General features: G+C 40.8%; 3 protein-coding genes across 4 annotated transcripts; all 3 read left to right on the plus strand.

Moving 5' to 3' along the window:
* The first annotated feature begins 3,120 nt into the window (after positions 1-3,120).
* rpusd1 (RNA pseudouridine synthase domain containing 1) lies at positions 3,121-6,895 on the plus strand. 2 transcript variants are annotated; one of them, XM_061065858.1, is made up of 6 exons: positions 3,121-3,155; positions 4,364-4,587; positions 4,871-4,994; positions 5,125-5,227; positions 5,604-5,705; positions 5,921-6,895. In XM_061065858.1, the coding sequence occupies exons 2-6, from the start codon at positions 4,397-4,399 to the stop codon at positions 6,331-6,333; spliced, it is 933 nt and encodes a 310-aa protein (XP_060921841.1). In that variant the 5' UTR covers positions 3,121-3,155; positions 4,364-4,396; the 3' UTR covers positions 6,334-6,895. The 2 variants fall into 2 exon arrangements, with proteins under 2 accessions (XP_060921841.1, XP_060921839.1); XM_061065856.1 differs by having other exon boundaries at positions 3,134-3,206.
* Positions 6,896-7,411: 516 nt separating this feature from the next.
* On the plus strand, positions 7,412-10,827 carry slc25a17 (solute carrier family 25 member 17). The gene is made up of 9 exons (XM_061065487.1): positions 7,412-7,590; positions 7,950-8,010; positions 8,116-8,182; positions 8,537-8,688; positions 8,828-8,944; positions 9,096-9,244; positions 10,108-10,203; positions 10,335-10,420; positions 10,538-10,827. The coding sequence occupies exons 1-9, from the start codon at positions 7,534-7,536 to the stop codon at positions 10,689-10,691; spliced, it is 939 nt and encodes a 312-aa protein (XP_060921470.1). The 5' UTR covers positions 7,412-7,533; the 3' UTR covers positions 10,692-10,827.
* Positions 10,828-11,716: 889 nt separating this feature from the next.
* On the plus strand, positions 11,717-19,363 carry znf598 (zinc finger protein 598). Its single transcript, XM_061065486.1, has 12 exons — positions 11,717-11,971; positions 13,813-13,925; positions 14,781-14,910; positions 15,016-15,227; positions 15,366-15,583; positions 15,717-15,813; positions 16,102-16,289; positions 16,383-16,455; positions 16,549-17,429; positions 17,639-17,804; positions 17,938-18,085; positions 18,431-19,363. Exons 1-12 carry the CDS (start codon positions 11,798-11,800, stop codon positions 18,803-18,805), a joined length of 2,775 nt encoding a protein of 924 aa, XP_060921469.1. The 5' UTR covers positions 11,717-11,797; the 3' UTR covers positions 18,806-19,363.
* The last annotated feature ends 1,684 nt before the right edge of the window (positions 19,364-21,047 follow it).

Below are 21,047 nucleotides of genomic sequence, written 5' to 3' on the forward strand. Positions count from 1 at the left end.
AAATGATAATAAAAAAAAAATCTATTTGTTTCTACAGCCAGATCAAAAGGTCAAAGGTCAAAGGTATTTGACTTCATTGTCCCCACAGGGAAATTTGCTTACAGCCTGAAAACACACAGACAACATTAAGAATGACGTTAAGCTTAGCAATAACGTTGAAACTGCTCACTGCTTTTTGTCTCGATTACTTGTTAGTTTTTAATCTGAGCTAACATAGATCAGCCTAACCTAGTGGCTGATGGTAGCCCATTAGCCCTATCTGTTGCCTACTGTATATGTCATCAGTAGAATTGCGCTGTTGCTCTTGGCGAGAAAGCAAATGGATATGAATATTCATGTCTGTTGCAATCATTACGTATTAAGTGTAACAAGAAAAAAATTGGAGGGAAGAACAGTCGCTACATGTCTATCATTCAGTCATTTTTTACCTCAGCAGTTGTCAGTGGAAAATGCTACTATACAGTATATGAGGATGGATTCACGATCGCAGTTAATCCAACTGATCCACATAATATAATAGCTGAGCTAATAAATCAATGTGCTTCAGGATAGTTGAGAATATACTTAAAAGCAGAGTAATCCACATCGTCTATTCAAGGTCAACATCTGTGAGAAATATCCACTCCAGTGTCAAAAGTCTCACTCTATTATAAGTCATCCCATCTGTCCTATTCCTCCGTGAACCAGCCCTCCCTTTCGGATCTCGTCATGGCCACGGTTGTGTTGTTCCTGCTGAGCGCCTGCTCCAGCAGGGCGCGTTGGGCGGTAGCCGGCAGGTAAAGAAAGGCGTAGACCAGGGCCAGCAGGAGCAGGGCTGCGAGCAGAGGGATGCCCCAGTCCGAGGTCATAATTGGTTCGTCACAGCGGGCCTGCAGAAACGACTTATCTGGCATCGTGTGTTCCTTCACTTACAGCATCTTCAGGAATAAGTTTGCAATGTCACAACCACGATTTCAGAGATCAACTTGGTTTCGTCTCTTCAAAGCGAGAGAGAAATCCGACATCTAGACATATGGGTACACAAGAAACCTTCTGTTTTCAAGATTTCAAATTTATCCACAGATCTCAAGAAACAGAGCGGTGTTGAAGATGGATAGTTTCACCACGGACAACATGAAATCATCTGTATCCAGGGAAACATTAAATCCAGGTGGGTCTTCTTTTACAGAGTCCAAAACAAAGGACGGCTTTCCCTCGTGTCTTCACAATCAGATACTCTTTGGAAAAATGTTGAGTAAATGATTTTATTGTTATCAGAGCAAAATAGAATCCTGGTTTTGATCAAGGAAAAAACAATAGCTCCATGTTGTTGAAAGGGATCCTCATAAATGTATTTAATGCCCGCCGGCCTCTCTCGCTGTTGGTCTGACTGAAATGTTCATAATTTCTGCAATGTGCCACAAGCATCGCTCAGACAAACCAATCTACCACCCAGCTCTGTGAAATGTTACGTAACAAAAAGCAGAAACCCGACAACAGGGAAATAAAGATCACAATTAAACACCTGTTTCAGTTCTACAACACATGATATCCACATGGAGGAAAGCAGATTGGGTTATGAAAATCCAATTATGTAACGGTTCTTGATCTCCTTAGCTGAAAACAGATTCATACCTGGCTGCACTCGGGGATTATCAACCAACTGCGCCATATGTTCCAAACAATCAGTCCTTTGTCAGCGTAAACTGTGAGGAAGTCCTAAGGTGATGAGGAAAACTGATTAGTATTGGGACCTTGGTGACATTATGGAGTCACAGGAAATTATTTTCCTGAAGATGTTTGAGTAGTTTTTTTGTTTTCCTCCCCTTAATGCAGATTCTGAGCAGTTTTTTTTATTGTCACTGAATGTTACAGAAAGAAAACCATTTCAAGAAAGTCTTACTAAAAAAACATTAAAGAACCTCGACAGATGCTGTGCTGAAAAAGCTTGAAGGAGACTGAACTTAATAAACAAAAAAAACGTGTTGAAGCCAAACATGAACTGATCAAGTGAGGCAGTGTGTAACGGGTTTTTAACCTTTTATAGTCATGTAGCCTAGACATGGCGATGCTACTTCCGGCTTGGCCTACAAAAATACGTCATTTGGTTTGAGCAGTCATTCATTTTTTTTTTTTTTTTTTTTTCGTATATATTGACAAATTTAACATATACAAAAAAAATGTATACAAACTCTTAAATAGGATGAACACACAACAGCAAAATACACAGGAACAAGTTAATTCAAACATAAATCAAGACTAGGGGGGGATTATATATAAAAATAAATAAATAAAAATCAAACTTTTCCAAAAGAAAACATCAGGCAGCAGACAACAAACTGGAGCAAGGACAAAAAAAATCAACAAGGGCCAGAAATCAAAACAACAAGAATTTCGATAAGTCAGCACTAATCTTTCTAGCAGTCCTGCTAGATTTCTTTTTTTTTCCAGAGATAAGAAAAAATATTTTAAATCATTTGTAAACCAGTCAAAGGAGGGTTTGCTGTTTCTCCACTCACTACATTATATTTACTCACGAGTAAAATAACATTTACCATGTCAGTAATTGAAGGGTTTAAATTATCCATAAAATAGAGAATACTGTAAGTATCAAAAGATGGAATATCATTATTATTTTTTTGCGACAACCAACATCTAATGTTGACCCAAAATCTTTGAGACACAGGACAGAATACAAACAAGTCTCTTCAGATTCACCACAGAAAGCACTGAAGGGTCCACATCAAAATTTAACCTTTTTTTGAGAAATGCAGCAGTTGGATAAATCTGGTGAATTATTTTAAAATGGGTTTCTTTCACTTTAGGTGAAAACAGGCATCTTAATATATTTGGAATGTGCTTTAGTCAGAACAGAAAGCTCAATTAACTCTGGGAACTTAGTATGCAGCCCTCTGTGGTAATCATGGGAAAACCTAGATTTCAGGATAGTACGAATAACTTTGTTTGAGCAGTCATTAATGTCATTAATGTCTTCTTTCAACTGAACTGACCGGTAGCAACAAAAAAACAAACAGATTTACTACACACTCCAACTGAGGAAGGCAGCATTAAACTTCTCAGTGTACTTCCTACCGAAATTCTATTAGGAGAAGAAGAAGAAAAAGGCGACATATAACATCGTAGAAGAAGAAGAAGACGCGGCTGCGCAGTTCAAGGTAGCACTTGTTTTGTTTACATCTCTCTCTTTTTCATGTTGTCTACATTCGGTAAATATGCGCCGCTTATTTCTTAAAGCCTGCTATTATTTGTATTCTTTCATTTGGTTGGAGTATGATGACATAAACCTTTAACTAGCTGCTTTTTCGGGGTGGTTGTAGTTAGTACTAAATCAGTGAAGCTTAAATGCTAACGGAAAGAAAAACTTGCTGATAGTTAAACTAAAACTTATTTCTCAGATGTTTTAAAGCGATTTAAATAGTTTTATAATTTTTTATAATTTTCTGTACCAGTGTTTAAATTGTGTTGTTAGTGTTCAAGCCATGTGGAAACTAAGTACACTTACACAAAGCTAATTACAGTATTTGTTTTTTATTTGAATGTCTGCACTGTTATGTCATATTGTAGAAGTCATCTTCATTCCAGAGGGGAAATAATATTTACTAAACCTTGTCTTTCTGCATTTTAGAATTAAAATCAATACTCGTGATTGATGAAAACGTAAAAGATTGACCTGAAAAAGAAAGTTTGAATGATCTCCATAAGGAATCCCTTCAGGTCATTTACAATAAGAAAGTAATAATAGAGCAGAGAGGGTTAGCAGTCTCCCTAATAAATACTTAGGCTTTGAATGCCTACTACACTTTTTGTCACAATTACACAGATTATTTTTATGCCTTTATTTAGAGATATGATAGTGGAGTCAGAGATCAGGGAGAAAGATTGGGGAATGAGCCACATTTTTTTTTTAAACGCAGTCTTAAAACTCATTTATTCAGTCTTCAGTGTTTTATACCAATTCAAATCTTAACAGTACTGTATTGTCTTTTTTATCCTACGACAATTTTAAATATTTTCCTCTTGTGTATTTATTTTAATATCTTGTTGCTTTTATGTGTCGTATTTTATTTTTTTACATATTTTTTTAATTCTTATTGGTGTGCATTAGTCTCTCAATTATTTTATAAACTACTTTTTGTCAACAACTTTTCTGCACTCTTGTTAAGCGCTTTGAGCTGCAATTTAATTTGTCTGAAAGGTGCCATATAAATAAAGTTTGATTGATTGATTGACATGTCAGATTTGAACTCTGGCCGCCCACTTGGCGAACTATAGCCTCTGTAATTTTGGGGCGCACACACAAACCACTAGGCAACCGGCACCCCATAATTACACAGCGTCTGATTGAACTACTTTGTCTCTGTAGGGCCGTCTGAGTCGAGTCAGGTAAAGGCTGCAAATGATGACCACACAGCCGGCCAGCCTGGAGAGCCTGCGTGTGCTTCACCACAGTGATGACTTCATAATCGTGGACAAACACTGGGACATCCGCATTGACAGCAAGATGTGGTACGAGAAGCTCACCGTGCAGGAGCAGCTTCGGCACCGCTTTCCTGAGCTGGCAGACCCCAGCACCTACTACGGCTTCAGGTTAGAATCACAATTATAATAACTGCGTCTGCTCTCTGACACCGTACTTATAGAGAGTAATAGCCCTTTTACCACACACACAAACACACACACACACACACACACACACACACACACACACACACACACACACACCTTCATTAAAGGTAGAGTGACAGGTTCAGTGTCTTGTTTAAAGATACTAGGAAACAGGAATCCAGGATCAAACTGTCAATCTCTCTATTAGCAGATGACCCGCTCTTATATTTATCATGTCTTTGTCGTCTTCCTCTTCTTTCAACAGGTTCTGTCATCAGTTGGATTTCTCCACAAGTGGTGCTCTCTGTGTCGCCCTCAACAAGGCTGCCGCTGGTCGGGCATACCGCTGCTTTAAGGATCGCACCGCCACCAAAGCCTACCTTGCCCTGGTATAGAAGCAAAACTCAGAGACAAATGTGCTCACAAAAGATTATTAATACCATATTATATGTACATGTCTGGTGTCTGTATGTGACACTGCAAGGGAGAAAAAAAAGTTGAGTTTCTCTTTCTTTATAGGTTCGTGGATGGGTGGAAGAAGAGACCCAAACTTTGGAATTCCCCATCGGCAAGAATTCTTCAGAGGGGAAAACACACATGATGTGTATCGAGGGAACAGAAGGTAAATAAACCTGGCTCAGCTTTTAGTGTGTAAGTGTGTGTGTGTGTGTCTTGTATTTCTACATCCTGACAGGTAAAGATTAATTTTGTTGAGTAATTCACTTTTTTTGTCACAGCAAGATCAGATCTAAACTGTTAAATTTACAGGGAAAATGACATTTATCTGTGTGGATGTGGAGGGCATCATCACACACCTGAAATTAAAAAGGACATAAACATAGACACAGGTTTTAAGGTGATTTGTAGCGTGGAAAATTATGCAGTCTTGAGTTACTTACACTCCCTGCCGTCTCAGTAAACTCATCCAGTCTGACAGAAACCCGTCACACTTTTACATTTTAGAGATCCGCATGTGACACCTTATTATCTCCCGTCAGGTTGTGAGAATCCAAAGCCTTGTCAGACTGAGCTGACCGTGTTGGAGCACGGGTTGTATGAAGGAGACGCTGTGACCAAGGTGCTACTACAGCCACTCACAGGTAACAACACCCATTTCATTCTATTCTCATAAGAAAAAATGCAGAATTTCTTTAGTTTGTTTCGAAACATAATGTGACTGTTTTTCTTTATTTGGCCTGGATGGTCTTCCTTTGTATTTGATTAAATGTATGAAGCCCCTCTCTGTGCTTTTAGATACTGAACATACTAAGCAGAAAACTGTGGAGGTCCATTATCTTGACCTTTTCTCCCCCAGGTCGAACTCACCAGTTACGGGTCCACTGCAGCGCAATAGGCCACCCCATTGTCGGGGACTTCACCTACAGCTTGGGGGCAGACGAAGCCCCCTACCGCATGATGCTACATGCTCACCTCCTCCAAATCCCCCTGGAACCTCAGCCCCTGCTCGTCTCTGCCGAAGACCCCTTTCTCCCCACCGTGGATCCAAAGTGGCTGCCGCAGCGCGTGCTACGGGCACTGACGGCTACGGTGGAGGCGCTGCTGGAGCGAAGGATGGAGGAAGAGAGGAAGAGGAGAGAGGAAGAAAGAGAGAGGGTGAGAAGAGTGGAGGAGAGGAGGAAAGGCGGCAGGAAACAAAGGACTAAGGAGGAGAGTGAGGAGCAGGAGAGGCAATGCCAGGAGTGGCTGAGTGAATGGGCTGGAGACTGATGGACTTTAATTTCTTTAAATTATGAATTCAATGTCTTCTTATGAAAGTCATCTTAAGCATGCTTCATCTCACTTATCAGGACACAACTGCACGCTGCATCGACTGGTTCACCTCTTTTTTGGAGGGGGTTGGAAAAAACAACCGTAGAAAATAAACCCCCCAGAACACAGCTTCAATCAGGGGCCATGCTGGAGTATTTGCAGACCATCAAACTTGTTTTGGAATATTGATTCCATTTATATTCCAGGAGCAGCTTCTCCTCAAAAACAGAGGATCAGTGTGAGAAGGGCATGCCAGACAGAGACCAGCGAGATTTGCTAGTCAGCTATTTATTTATTATCTATTTGAATAAACAAGCCATGTCAAGAAAATTGAAACTTGGAGGAAACACATCGGACCAACTATTAACAGCTGCCAAGAATATTTGCAGTCTAAGCCATTGCTGACAGTCTAAGTCAAGCTAATATGTCATATGCAACCCTTGTTGCTGCGAATCATTGACACTGAATAGATAATCGATCTTTTTATGCAATTCATACTGCAAATAAAGGATTCTACTGACATACGTGCGTGGAAGGTTTCTGATTAGATTTTCTGTTCAATTTTTGGCAAATGTTCATTACAAATCCTGTCAAAATATATTGAAAGTGCAATGCACTGCATAAAGCAAAATCAAGGTAAGTACAAGTGTTTTCATGCCCATGGTCGTTATATATAAGATAAGATAATCCTTTATTTATCCCACAATGGGGAAATTTACAAAAAACCTGTAATAAAATTGTTAAAACCTCTAATAAAATGTATCAAACCTCTAATGAAATTTATAAAATCTCTAATAAAATGTATGAAATTTATAAAATGTATAAAACCTCTAATGAAATTTATAAAATCTCTAATAAAATGTATAAAACCTCTAATGAAATTTATAAAAACTCTAACAAGACAAATAAGAATCGGGGTAGACATTAATCGCAGTAAGATGACAAAACAAACCTCACGGAACAGTTCGGCTACAAACTACATTACCCACAATGCCTCCCGTCGCCGTAGAAGAACGTCGGTCAGCAACAAGGGGCGGGACATCAATAACAGCAGGAAGGAAGACGAGTGAGGGCAAAACAAGTGTTTTATGTTTTTTTTAAATTGACAAATTGATTCAAAGGTTCAAAGCGTTAAATAAGTTTATCACTCCGTTCAAAATGAGTGACGCAGTTTTCTCTTACGAGAGTTTGGTTCACGCTCTTTCAGGAGCCATGGTGAGTTAATCTTACTTTCAGTATTCATTCAGGTTATTAAATGTGTGATTACAGACTGTTTCAAGGTCTGCGTTCATTTGCTGTTTAATGTTCCGTTCAAAACCTCATTCAAATTTTGACGCATAAATTGGTAATCTCTACTTTTTCTAACTAGACTTTAGATTCGGCAACAATTAACCAACTTTATTTGCCGAATTGGATTTTGTATTATCAGCATCCAGGGAATTCAGTATGTTTGGTTTCTTGGTTTGTTTTGAGCTGTACCCACGTGTTTCTCGTTTAGTTGTCAGAATGGTCTATGGAGTCTGGTCTTCAGTTTATTCCATATATTACTGAATACTGACTGTGTCCTGTTTTAGGGAAGTGTGACTGCCATGACAGTGTTCTTCCCTCTTGATACTGCAAGACTAAGGCTTCAAGGTATGATGATGAACCCCTTATTACAGCAATAAAAGTGATTTGATAAGGTGTTACAATACAAACCAATGTGATGTATTCTGTTTACTGTGTTTTGTTTATGTCCAGTGGATGAAAACAGGAAGGCCAAATCAAGTCACGCCATTCTGGCAGAAATTATCAAAGAAGAAGGACTGTGAGTAAAAGATGAGAGCGGGCTCGGTTCAGTTGCTTTCCAGCAAAATCTTGAATCTTTTCCTAGTTTTATGTTATCATATGTAAAATACTTTTACTTGTATTTATTTTTTTGATGTGCATGTCTTTGTCAGAATACCCCACATTTGGACAGTTTTTCTTGTGATTTTATTCCCTGCTGAGGTTGATTGTATTTTAGGCCCTTACTGTTTCACTATCTTGACCTCACATCAACATTTTGAAAATACATTTAAACATCACAAATGCTTCAAATAGCCAGCTACACTAAAAAAGGTGAAAAAAGATATGTCCACTACACTGAAAGGCCCCCTAAGACGTGTTTGTCCTCCTTCAGATTAGCCCCGTACAGAGGCTGGTTCCCTGTCATCTGCAGCCTGTGCTGCTCCAACTTTGTCTACTTCTACTGCTTCCACAGCCTGAAGGCCGTGTCGCTTAAAGGAAAACAGTCAGCGCCCAGCACTGACTTACTCATAGGGATCGCTGCAGGTACGAGAGTCCACTTCATTAATTATCTCGTTTTCTTTCATGTACCTTTTTTATTTTATTTCTAACACTACTTCTCCACTTTCAGACGTGGACACTAATCAAAGCCATTTCTTTCTGGGGGTTCTTGTCTTGCTTCTAGGTGTTATAAATGTACTCGTTACCACTCCTCTGTGGGTCGTCAACACCAGGCTGAAGCTTCAGGGTTCCAAGTTTCGCAACGCAGACATACGGCCCACCAACTACTCTGGCATTCTGGGTAAAATGTTGTCATCTTGATATGCTTGTATAAACAAACTCTAATTCTTACTCACTACACACGGTTTGTCACCTTTATACTCTATCGCTCTTGAGTTAATACCACTCCTTTCTTTTAGAATAGCAGCTTATTTGGTCTTTTGTTTTGGCAGATGCTTTCGTGCAGATCATCCGTGATGAGGGTGTGGGAGCCCTGTGGAACGGGACCTTCCCATCCCTGCTGCTGGTGCTGAACCCTGGCATACAGTTCATGATTTATGAAAGCCTGAAGAGGCATCTGAGGAGAGGAGTTCCCAGGGAGGTGAGTGGGAAACGGAATAAGATGATGGAGGAATTATCGATAATATACAAGCCCAGATGTGCTTCAAATTAACAAATGGAAAAGGAAAGGAGGGGAGATCCTGGAGGTCATCTGATCATCTGGATGAGTAGACACTAGCTATGCAGAGAGTGGCTAATTCTGATCACATGATTTCAGAGTTTAACCACAAGAGAAAGAGTTTACCACATGTTTGCACAATTTCACACCACATGCATTTTGAAAACCTTGAAAAAGCAATTTTGGAAATTCAATACTTAATCTCCCAGTTTGCAAGTTTATATGTTTAGTATATAGTTACCCAGTGGTGTAGTGGTGTAGAAGTTTGTATACTGTTAATAATGTTTTTTTAAGTGTCCCGTCCAGCAGAGGATAAACGGCCTCTGTTGTAAAAATTGACGAGTTAGACTACTCTTGCATAATTAGTGTGTACTAGCCAATCACAGACAGAGAAGGGAGAAACATCCCTTCACCATCCTAGAAAAAATTGCAGCATACTATCCGTTTTCTCTGTCAGGACAAGAATATTGTTGCAGACCGCGTTGGAGTAAACTGTTACGTCGAGGAAAACAAATCACATGTCTTTCAGATGTGTGCCATTGTTTCAGTTTCGTTTCTGCTCAGATATTTTCAGGCATAGAAAATGAAACTTACAATCTATTACACACTGGGAACTTTCATGTGGTATATTATAAATAATTCCATCTCCCATATGATGACACTTTTTTTTTCCTAAAACTGCTTCCTCCACACTATATTTACTTTTTGTTGTAATCTAATTGTTTGGTTGCCACTGGTTCTATGTTATGGTTTAACAATAATGTTTCCCTCTGTTCCTCCTCAAGCTGTCATCCATAGAGGTCTTCATCATCGGGGCGGTTGCCAAAGCTATTGCTACCACGGTTACGTACCCACTGCAGACTATACAGTCCATTCTCAGGGTAGGTGTTGTGTCTGCGCCTGGTGGCTTTTTGTTTACTCGTGCACTTGTTGTTTGATTTCCTGAAATGTTGAAAGACAAACAAAATAATTTGCCATCACAAAAATGTAAAAATTGCCAAAATCCCTACAGTTTGGTCAGTTCAACGAGTCAACAGACAACTCCAGACTACTGACCAGTCTGAGGACTATCAAGTGTCTGTTGGTCAACAGAGTGAGGTGGGCACACACACTTATTACATAGCTGATTAAAAACTTGACAGCATCCTTACATGTGGTGTTTGCATGATCATACAGATCTTTCTTTGTGCTTTAAATCCTGATTTGCTCCAACAGGAAGTCTGGTATGTTGGGTCTGTTTAAAGGCCTGGAAGCCAAGCTGCTGCAGACGGTGCTGACTGCGGCTCTCATGTTCCTTCTCTATGAGAAGATCGCCAGCTGCACCTTCAGAGTCATGGGAATGAGCCCCCACCATTACAAGAAACAATAGCTGGAAAGAAGAATCACAAACAAGGACACTTGTACTGACTGACTGTATCAACCACTGCTGACAGACTTCCCCTCCCTGGAAATCTGTCCTTTCTGCCATAAATACTCTAACCAATAAAATATTTCACAAATTTTAAGTAAGCTGCTGCTTTTTCCTTCTCTGAGAATAAGAATAATAATCAGCCAAGAAGATTATATATTTATGGAGAGACAACATGTGTCATTTTTTACAAAAGAACAGGCCAGATGGAGACCAATGAACAAAATGCAGAAATATGTTTTCCTCATGTAATTTCACATTGTGGTATCTATGTCACTAATAAACAAAACTGTACTAAAAAAAACAACAACATAGAAATGATAATAATCTGATTCGGGGTTGGGGGGTTAACAATAGTAAACAGTCTCAGGAATGGGAGAGTATAATAACAATATTTTTTTTTTTTACCAACCCAATCCACCACATTTTTTATTTTCTTAATTAAGCAGAAATAAACAAACATAAAAATGTACAAGAAAATACATTGTTGGACATTAAAAGACACATGGAGACAAAGCTACTGATTCTCATATTGATTGGAAACTTTACCCTAAATACTGAGTAGCTCAATCTTATGGGATAAATAACTGTTTTGAGAAAATACCAAGTATTAGTAGTTAATGAATTAATAATTAACAGAGCTAAAACGAATATCTTTCAACAAACTTTCTCCTCTCCCAAAATTCTGCATTATTTGCAGTACACATCATGTACATACATAATTATAAATTTTCTCTTACTTTGAGGAACAAGTTAATAATTCTTAAATTACAGTTTATTTTATAATGAACAACCCAGCCTTCACACTCGGCCCGGTGTCCTGCACACACCTTGGTACACACGTGGATCAGGCGTAAGAGACTGCTAATACACATGTTGCTGGATAGGTGTAAGCAGTGGCGAACCGGATGTGAGATGGTCCATCCTCATGCTGTACACATCGGCGGTACAGCAGTTACGTAACGCGACAGTAGCTCAGACTGTCATAATTACGTAAGCAACTCAGCGGCTCTGACTCTCCCTGCTAACGGATCGTGCTAAAGTTGTGTTGTGCCTTTAACACCATCATGGATTCAACGAGCACCAAAGAAACAGAGAAGCACTGCGTCCTGTGTTGCCAAGAAGTTGAGATCTTCGCCTTAGGAAAATGCGACCATCCGGTTTGCTACCGCTGCTCCACCAAGATGAGAGTGCTGTGCGACCAGAAGTACTGCGCTGTTTGCCGGGAGGAGCTCGACAAGGTGGGCATTCCATCGCTACTGTGGCTCGGGGATGTGGCTCGGTGTTGCTAACTAGGCCGCGCTGTCCTGGCAGCGTTGTCGTAGAAAATGAGAATGAAAGCGGAATTCATAATGAATAAAATACATATCCAGTAAACACGACAAGTCACAAGAAGTGTCTACCGACTGCTTAGGCTGCGTATCTCGCTGTCATTAGCTCGGCAAAGGTAGTTAAAGCTACCATTAGCGAGTCCGTCAATGTAGCCTTTCTAGTTAGTTCGTCTGTCTGAACTGGAGTTGAATGGATTTTCTTGTTTCTGGTTTCTTTAATCATGTTTAATTTTCAATGCGGCGTGGTTTCGTTATTCACTGAACTGTCAAAGCAGAGAAACCTGTTGTCAAAGCAGGTTTTCACACGACTTCTATTCAGGTGCTGGACCTATTTGGGCATAATGCGTGTCTGTCTGCCTGTCAGTACCTTATTTATTGGGGGGAGGGGCTTATTCTCAGGTACAGGGAACTATGTAGACAGCTGGCTAAATGGACTTCGGTCAACCTGGCTGGACAGTGTCCTATCACTAAGGTCGTCAATATCTGCCAATACACCCTAATTTAAATCACTTCTTAAAACTCACTTGTATAGACTTGATTTCTCCTTTAAAGATCTAACCCTTCCTTTTATTAATTTAATTGCTTTTAACCCTTTTTATCTTCCTCTTCTTTAAATGTTTTAGCCTTTTATATGTATCCCTTCCTGTATTCATTTTACTGCTCTTTTTTAATTACTTTTTATTGTCATCATGTCTTAGCATACAGTACACATGTTTTATATTCAACATAAAGATGACATAATATTTTACATTTTTATAAGTGGTGTGGTGTCAAAAAGGTTGTGTTCCCCCAGTGATGTGAAAATTCTAAAAAAAATAACACTTACAATACAGAAACATGTTTTACATTTTGTTTAAAATTAGCTTGAAGTAAAACTAGGGTAGCTTGGATCTGTATGACATAAATTCATAAATGTTTCCCTCCATCAAGGTTTTCTTCCCTTTCTCTACGATATTTAACATCTTAAGGAAGGGCAAACAAACAAGTTAGTTATATGAAATAATAATAATTAAAAAAAAATTAGATTAAAAGAAAGAGAAGAAGAGTCAAAGGAGAAAGAAAACAAATAGAACAAGACAAAAAAAACCTGCTCTTAGTCTTTTTAAATTCCTCCTCCTTTTATCTTTTTAACTCTTCAGCTCTCTGTTGCTTTATTCATTTAACCAATGTCCCGTTTATCCCTTCTGTTTATCTTCATTCTGTGTTTACAGCCTGTGATGTGATGTCGTCCCACTCTCCCTCAATTTAAATTTTGTTCTCTCCTGATTGATTTTAAACTAATTTTCCTTCACTGTACTGAACCGCCTCTCCATACCTGCCTGTTGACTCCATATCATTCCTGTTATTTATTTTTTACAATTTTGCCCTCTCTGTTAATCTCTGTTCTGTTGTTGTTTTTGCTGTATTTGCTCTGTCTGTCACAGCACTTTGTAAACATTTGTTTTTAAAGGTGCTATATAAATAAAGCTATTATTATTATTATTATAATGTAGCGCGTGCGGTCATCATTGGAAAATATATGTGTTAAAATATTCAAAGTTCAGTGTCAAAAATAGTTATAGCTAGACTTTCCTATTTATCTGACAGTTTCTGAACTGTCAGATAAATACTTCCCCATATGACTCCATATGCCACCACCCATGCAGTACTGAATAAAAAATCTTGTTATTTTTTTTACCACCCTGCACACTAGCTTTGTTCATCCTATGAAGTTCAGCATTCTTGTGGTCTGACTCTCCTGTTGTTCTCAGGTGGTGTTTGTTAAAAAAGTGGACGCCTTCTCGAGTCTGCCCTACCAGCAGTTCACCTGTGAGAAGAAGCATGATATCTATTTCGGTGATGAAAGGATTTATGCCCAGTACAGGTACTGCTCTGCTCCATACTTCATGATTTCATTTTCTAGTGACTGTAGAAATGTAATCTGTCAAAATTATCACAACTACAATCAACAGGGGCTCAACCAGTGTCTGTTAATTTATTCCCAATAGCCTTTAAAAAAGTAGCTGAAATCTCAGTAAGGGCTTAACAGAAACACAGTCACCAACATGGATAGGTCTGTGTTTGATTGAAAAAAAAATGCTTTAACAGTGCAAATAGATTAATAACCAGCTTATTATTGTAGGATGGAAAGCCACACACATGCTTAAAAGGTCAGAGAAGCATCTTTTGTCAACTCAGCGTGCTAAATAAATCACAGTGAAAAGATTTATAACTCTGTTCATAACACTACTGGGACTAAAATTAGCCCTACACATTTGGAAAAGCCTCCTGTTTTGCATTCTGTAGATTTCAATGCACCATTTGTTATATTAATCCGGCTTGTTTTTTAACACTTTTGAAAGTTTGTAATGACAAGAAAGCAGCCTGCTAGTTTTTACACAATGACAATTAGTCAGATTTTGAGTAATTTAGACAATTGACATAGTGTCTATTATTTTTATGATCAGTCGTATCAACAAGGACAAAAGCTTAAAAAGAAAAACGTAAAAATCTTCTGTCATATTTTGTTTTTTAAGCTGTAACTAGAATGCACACTGGAATGCTGCAAATGTATTTGTGTGTTTTAGACAATGTGCAGGAGTTTGCCTTTGCTTTTCAAATCTTTATCAAATGTATTCTCCATATCATTTTCCTATGTAACAAGGAGCTCTTTTGCATTGTTTGTTTTGCTCTGATTGGGTTATCTCATGGTGTGCTTCTTTCTTTTTTTTTCCCTCAGGCATCTGCTGTTGCCAGAGTGCGTCCGCTGCTCGGAGCCTAAAGTTTTCTCAAAGTTTGAGGAGCTGGAGCAGCACATGAGGAAGCAGCACGAACTCTTCTGTTGCAAGCTCTGTTCAAAGCATCTCAAGGTATACTGATGAGGCTCTGTGGTCATTTTTACAACATCTCTCATCAGACTGGATCATTTAAGTTAGTAGAGCTGTAAGAGAACTTAAACTTTTATCCTCCTCCAGATCTTTTCTCATGAGCGCAAGTGGTACAACCGGAAGGAGCTTGCACGTCACAGAGCACATGGAGACCCGGACGACACGAGCCACAGAGGACACCCACTCTGCAAGTTCTGTGACGACCGCTATCTTGATAACGATGAGCTGCTAAAGCATTTGCGCAGGGACCACTACTTCTGTCATTTCTGTGACGCAGATGGCTCACAGGAATATTACAGGTGTGTATAAAACAACACTTGGTATTACAGTTTGCATGCTACTTCTGTTCAGTTTTAAGTACAAAAAAAACAATGTGTTTATGAGTCGTCTTTAAAAATACAAAACTAACTGTGAAAGTTTGAATTTGCAAACAACAGTGATTATCCGTACCTGAGCGAGCACTTCAGGGACAGTCACTATCTGTGTGAGGAGGGCCGCTGTGCCACGGAACAGTTCACCCACGCCTTCCGCTCTGAGATCGACTACAAGGCCCACAAGGCCGCAGCACACAGCAAGAACCGAGCGGAGGCGCGGCAGAACCGCCACATCGACCTGCAGTTTAACTATGCTCCAAGACAACAGAGGAGAAATGATGGTAAGTGATCATATTGTTATTTTTTAATAATAATAATAATAAAAAAGATATCAATCTCTCTATTCTAGAGGATTGTTGTTGATATAACTGGTTTGAAATCTGTGATTGCGAGTAAACACAAGTGTGTCCGTAGGTATGGTGACGGGTGAGGACTATGAGGAGATGCGTCAAAATCGTGGCGGAAGAGGAGCACGGCTTCAGGGAGGACAGAAGAGCTGGAGATACTCTCGGTGAGTCTGCACTCCTGAAAATTTCAAAAAATAGAAAAAGAAAACACACTGGCAAGCATAGAAGAGTATGAAGCAGCTTCTTTATGTGCACAAGGATGCACCAGTTGTACACCCGTGACTTATTTAAGTGTCAATAGTAGGGCTGGGGATCTTTGGGTGTCTCACAATGCGATTGAGAATCTGTTTTAGTATTTATATTTAGCTGTCTTTATGCGAAACAACAGGTGATGCTTGGTTTCTTTTTGCTTTTTAAGTGTACGATATGTGACTGTGCTCTTGTCCTCACAGCGAGGAAGAGGACAGGGAGTTGGCAGCTGCTCGGCGGGCCTCCATGGCCATGCGTAGACAAGAGGAGAGGGCAGCGATGCAGGAGAGGAGTGCTCTCAAACACTCCAGAGAGGAGAGAACGGAGAGACCTGAACCAGAGGAGCCCAGACACCGGACCGGACAAATCAAACCAACAAGCAAACCTCCAGGTGTGTTTTTGCCTCATTTAATTGGATGCCTGTAGTCTTCAGCAGAATCAGGAATTCACTCAGAGTTTTTATTGTTGTTGTTCTATTTCACAGTAAGAACAATGAAGAGCAATAATCCAGAAGAAGATGACTTTCCAGTGTTGGGAGCCACAGCAGCCGCATCCATGTAATTAATTTACTCACAGTACAAGCTGAAATCCTCGTTGTATAAACCATCCTGCGCTGAAATATTTACTTTGAGTTGTGTCTGTGTCTTCAGTGTAAAACCAGCTCCCGCGGTTGTAACAGCAGTCCAAACGGCTTTGAAAGAAGATGACTTCCCGAGCCTCTCAGCTGTTGCTGTATCATCGCCCATGACCCCGGCGTACTCTGCCCAACCCAGGAAGACTTCCTCGTTCCACGAGGAGGACTTCCCCGCTCTCGTCTCCAAAATCCGGCCCCTAAAAACCGCAGCCGGCAACAAGTCGGCTTGGTCGGGCCACACTGCTGTAGCTAAACCCACCGCTCAACCGCCTCCTCCCTCCAGAGCTCCCACTCAGGTCCCCTCCGTCTCCTCCGGCCCTCAGCTCCTCTCCTCGTCAACCTCGTCGTCCTCACGCAGGAAAAAAAAAGTAGGGGAGAATGGGAAAGCGGCGTCCACTCGCTCTCCGCCGTCTTCGGATGACGATGGCAAAGGATTGACGCAGAAGGAGTTCCGCTCGGTGCCCACCATGTTGGACATCTCTTCTCTGCTCACGGTTAAAGGAGGCAACAGCAAACCTCCCACGGCGACCTCCAACACTCCCGACCTGACCCCCAGCCACGACCCATCTGCCTCTAAAGCCAGCAAGAAGAAAAAAACGCCGAAGAACACCGCCGCTCCCTCCGCGTCTGTGTCCTCGGCGTCAGGGACCACACAAACGCCGAGTTCAATCTCAGTGGAAACGGCAGCACAGAAGGAGAACGTACCTGAGAAAACGTGGATCAAGCCGTCTGGTACTGTGACAGCACCTCTTACAAGTGGATTGACTAATGGTCACCCGGAAAAATCTACACGAATAACGAAAGAGGCTGTCGCTGTAAAGTCAAACCCCAACACAGACCCCCCTCTGGAACAGGAGGAAGAGTTCCCTGCTCTCATCGCCAACAAACCTCCACCAGGTAAAGCACTTTGACTTTTAACACTCTCTACTTTATTTCAGCAGCAACTAGTGTAAATTTCCATATTTTATTGGTACCGGGACTGAACCAGCGACCCTAAAGTTCTCAACCCAAGTCCTTACTGCCGCCCCCTGAGTCTTTATTATTTAGATCATGTTATCCTGCCTCAATATAAAATACTAAGAGGGCTCACTGTTTTTATCTTTCAGGCTTCAAGACCTCCTTCCCAGTGAAGTCCTCGGCTCCCGCCCCATCCTCCGCTGTGCCCCCACCTCCACCAGGCCTGGGGGTCTCAGCCACTAAACCTCCCCCAGGCTTCACTGGGATCCCCCTCAACAGCAACGTGGTGGAGCCGGCTCCTTCTGCAGTCAACATGTGAGACAACCTCCCCTTTTTTTTTTTTTTTTTTTTTCATACAAACAGGCTACTTATGAAATGTTAACATTGACTCTGTCAGGTGCAAAGTGAGTTTATGTGCGCCCCCCCCCCCCACCCTTGAATCTCTCAGACCCCCCAAGATATCCAGCAGTGGTTACCTGGTACCAGAGGACTTTCACCAGAGGAACCTGGAGCTGATCCAGTCCATCAGGAAGTACCTCCACAACGATGAGTCAAAGTTCAACGAGTTCAAGAACTTCTCCGCGCAGTTCAGACAGGTTCTCATGTTCATCCATTTCTTGTGCATGAATAATAACAAACACTTATTAGTTCTTCAAAAAATACTGTACTTGCTTATGACAGCCGGATCAATTAGTGATAGCAGGACGAATTAAAGGGGCACTCTTGATCCAAATAAACACAAATTAAATCAATAAAAAGTGAAGTTCAAATTTGATTAAATGCTGCAAATCAAAAGTAGAAACTACATCTCTTTAATAACAGGAAATCATTCAAATGACGCACAACATTTCAAGATAAACCTAATTCTCTCTACGGCTGTGACATCATTAGTAATTAAATATATCTATTTGAGTTGTCCCTTTCTCTCTTTGGATTCTCAGGGTGTGATATCAGCAGCCCAGTACCACTGCAGCTGTAGGGAGCTGCTCGGCGACGACTTCAACCGCATCTTCAACGAGCTGCTGGTTCTCCTGCCGGACACGAGCAAGCAGCAGGAGCTGCTGACCGCCCATGGAGACTGTAAGGCGCTGGAGAAGCAGTCCGGCGCCGGCGGAGGAAAGAAGAACAAGAACAAGAAGAACGCCTGGATGAAGCCGACCACAGCGGACAACGCAGCAGCTGAGCTGGACTGCCAGGTGTGTCCCACTTGCAGACAGGTACTGGCCCCCAAAGACTTCAACTCCCACAAGACCCTGCACAACAGGGACAACGAGGAGTTCCCTTCCCTGCAGTCAATAAGCCGTATCATCAGCTAGCCTTTATTTCTTTTCCATCTGTGATCTGTTTGCCAACTATTGGGCGAATGTTCTGATGCCCTGTCAAAGCCGCCAGTGTGGGAAACAGCAGCCCGTGTCCATGTGTGACCATTTCCGAGGGGAGTTTCCAGCTTGTATATCATTTTGATTGGAATCTAACATGGTTTGGGGTGTTTCTTTTCTTTCAACGGGGATACCATCAATAGGTTCTCGTGAATGCTTTCACAGTTTTTAGCGTTGCTCCATCTCAACCCTCATTTCCGCTCGCATCCTTTGAGGCTGTCTCCAGCTGGAACTGGCACTTTGAATTTATTTAATGAAAGAGGAGAGACTGTCGTATGCTTTAATAGAAATCATTTCTCTCTCTTAATACAAAAATGTACGGAAACATTTTCTACCTTGCTTTGTGTTTTTGTTTTAACAAAAGACACTTGTGTTTTGTTAACATGAAGGTTGATGAAGTACTGTATGTATGATTCCCCAGCAGAGCTGCTCGGTTAAACAACAAAATAAAAAAAAAATAAAACAAGAAAACTCTGCTCAACGGTTTAGCACGAACATCTTTAAGTGTAGCTGTTTCATTGCCTTTACTTTGTGGGTTGCTTGATGCAGAGGAAGGGGCTGTTAGAGGTCGCTGAAGAAGAGAAGCAAGTTAACTTAGAAGTTCGATCAAATTTCAGTTCAGTTTTTCTAACAATTCTCTTTTTTTCCACTCACCATTACACGTGTTGTATCGGCTGATTTATCAGTTTATCAAATGGAAACAAGAAAACACAGACACTAATTAGTTTCCATCATGACTTATCTACTTTTCAAAAATCAGCCTTTAAATGAGACGTTACCTTTTCAGCGTTTACAGTTTAATAATGGTACCACAAAGAAATACCTTCTTCTATCATCTCACTACACACACAATAAAACAGTTTTAAATCCAAACCTTGGTGAGTCGCTGCTCGTCCTCCGTTTTAAGTCCAGCGTTGACACTCTTGGCCTGTTCACTCGATTAGATGCAGGAGGGGGAACTGGTGACACCCAACACACTCCTCTCATCCTCTCTCAGGATGCTAAGGTCACACCTGTGTGTGTTTGTTTCTCTCCTGTGGTATGTAAGTGTGTCTGTGTGTGTGTGTCTGAATGAGTATGCATGTAGAGTTTATGTGTTCACATCTTTCAGGCTTCAATAAAGCTGTTTCTATCAGCACTGTATGTTTCTCTATCTTTGTTAGAGTGATGTGTGTGTGGAGAGAGATACTGACAAGATGAGATATACTGGTCATCTAAAAACACAAACTTTTTTTTGAACGTTTTATGTGCATGTAATTTACATCATCTGTGGGTGTTTTTTTTTTTTTTTTAAAGATCTATTTATCAATTAGATAGATATCATGAAATACAAAGATCATTAAGGACCACTTAGGCCACTCAAAAAGTATTTTAATATATATATGGATATTTGTGTTCCACAAGGAGAGGTAAACAGGGCTGTAGAAGGGCATCAACCCAGCAGTAGGTTCGGTACCTGCTCCTTTGTGTGAGAAAGAACGGTGGGAATCTAGAAGAACTGCCAAAAATAACTCCTCAAAATGACCTCCAGCAGGCTGCCAGTGTGTCAGAACCAGACTCCATGAGGCTGGCATGAGGGCCCAACGTCCTCCAGTGTGACCCCTGCTCACAGCCCAGCGATTCGCAGCTTGATTGGCATTTGCCAGAGAACACCACAATTTGGCAGGTCCACCGTTGCCCCCCTCCCCGTTCTCCTCGCAGATGAGAGCAGGCAGATGAGAGCAGACAGTCTCCAGACTCTTTCACACCTGTCACATGTGCTCTGTGTGAACCTGCCTGTTCCAGTGTTCTCTGGCGAACGCAAATGGAGATGCGTGCGCGGTGCTTTCATTTGCACCAAAGCCGGTGTTAATGATTCACTTGTGCTTCCTAAACAAACAGATTGATATCCCTGAAGTTTACCTGACTGGGTGTCATGCTGTGAGGATCAAGTGTTCCTTTATCATCCTCAAGTGATTGTTGAATGCAAGTTGTCTATAAAAGCAAAAATCTAAAACTGAACATTTCAAAAACTGACAAAGAAAAAAAAAATGAAACAATCAATATATAAATACAAATGAGGTCAAATTGAGTCAAAAGTGTTGCCCTATAGCTCTTCCCATTTATGTTGACATTTGAAGTTGTAAGTTTGAAATTACTTTATGTAGAAAACCAAAAACAGTTCATGCAACTAGTTTCT

This window comes from Labrus mixtus, chromosome 20 (genome assembly GCF_963584025.1).
Source record: "Labrus mixtus chromosome 20, fLabMix1.1, whole genome shotgun sequence".
In the NCBI taxonomy this organism is placed as follows: Eukaryota; Metazoa; Chordata; class Actinopteri; order Labriformes; family Labridae; genus Labrus; species Labrus mixtus.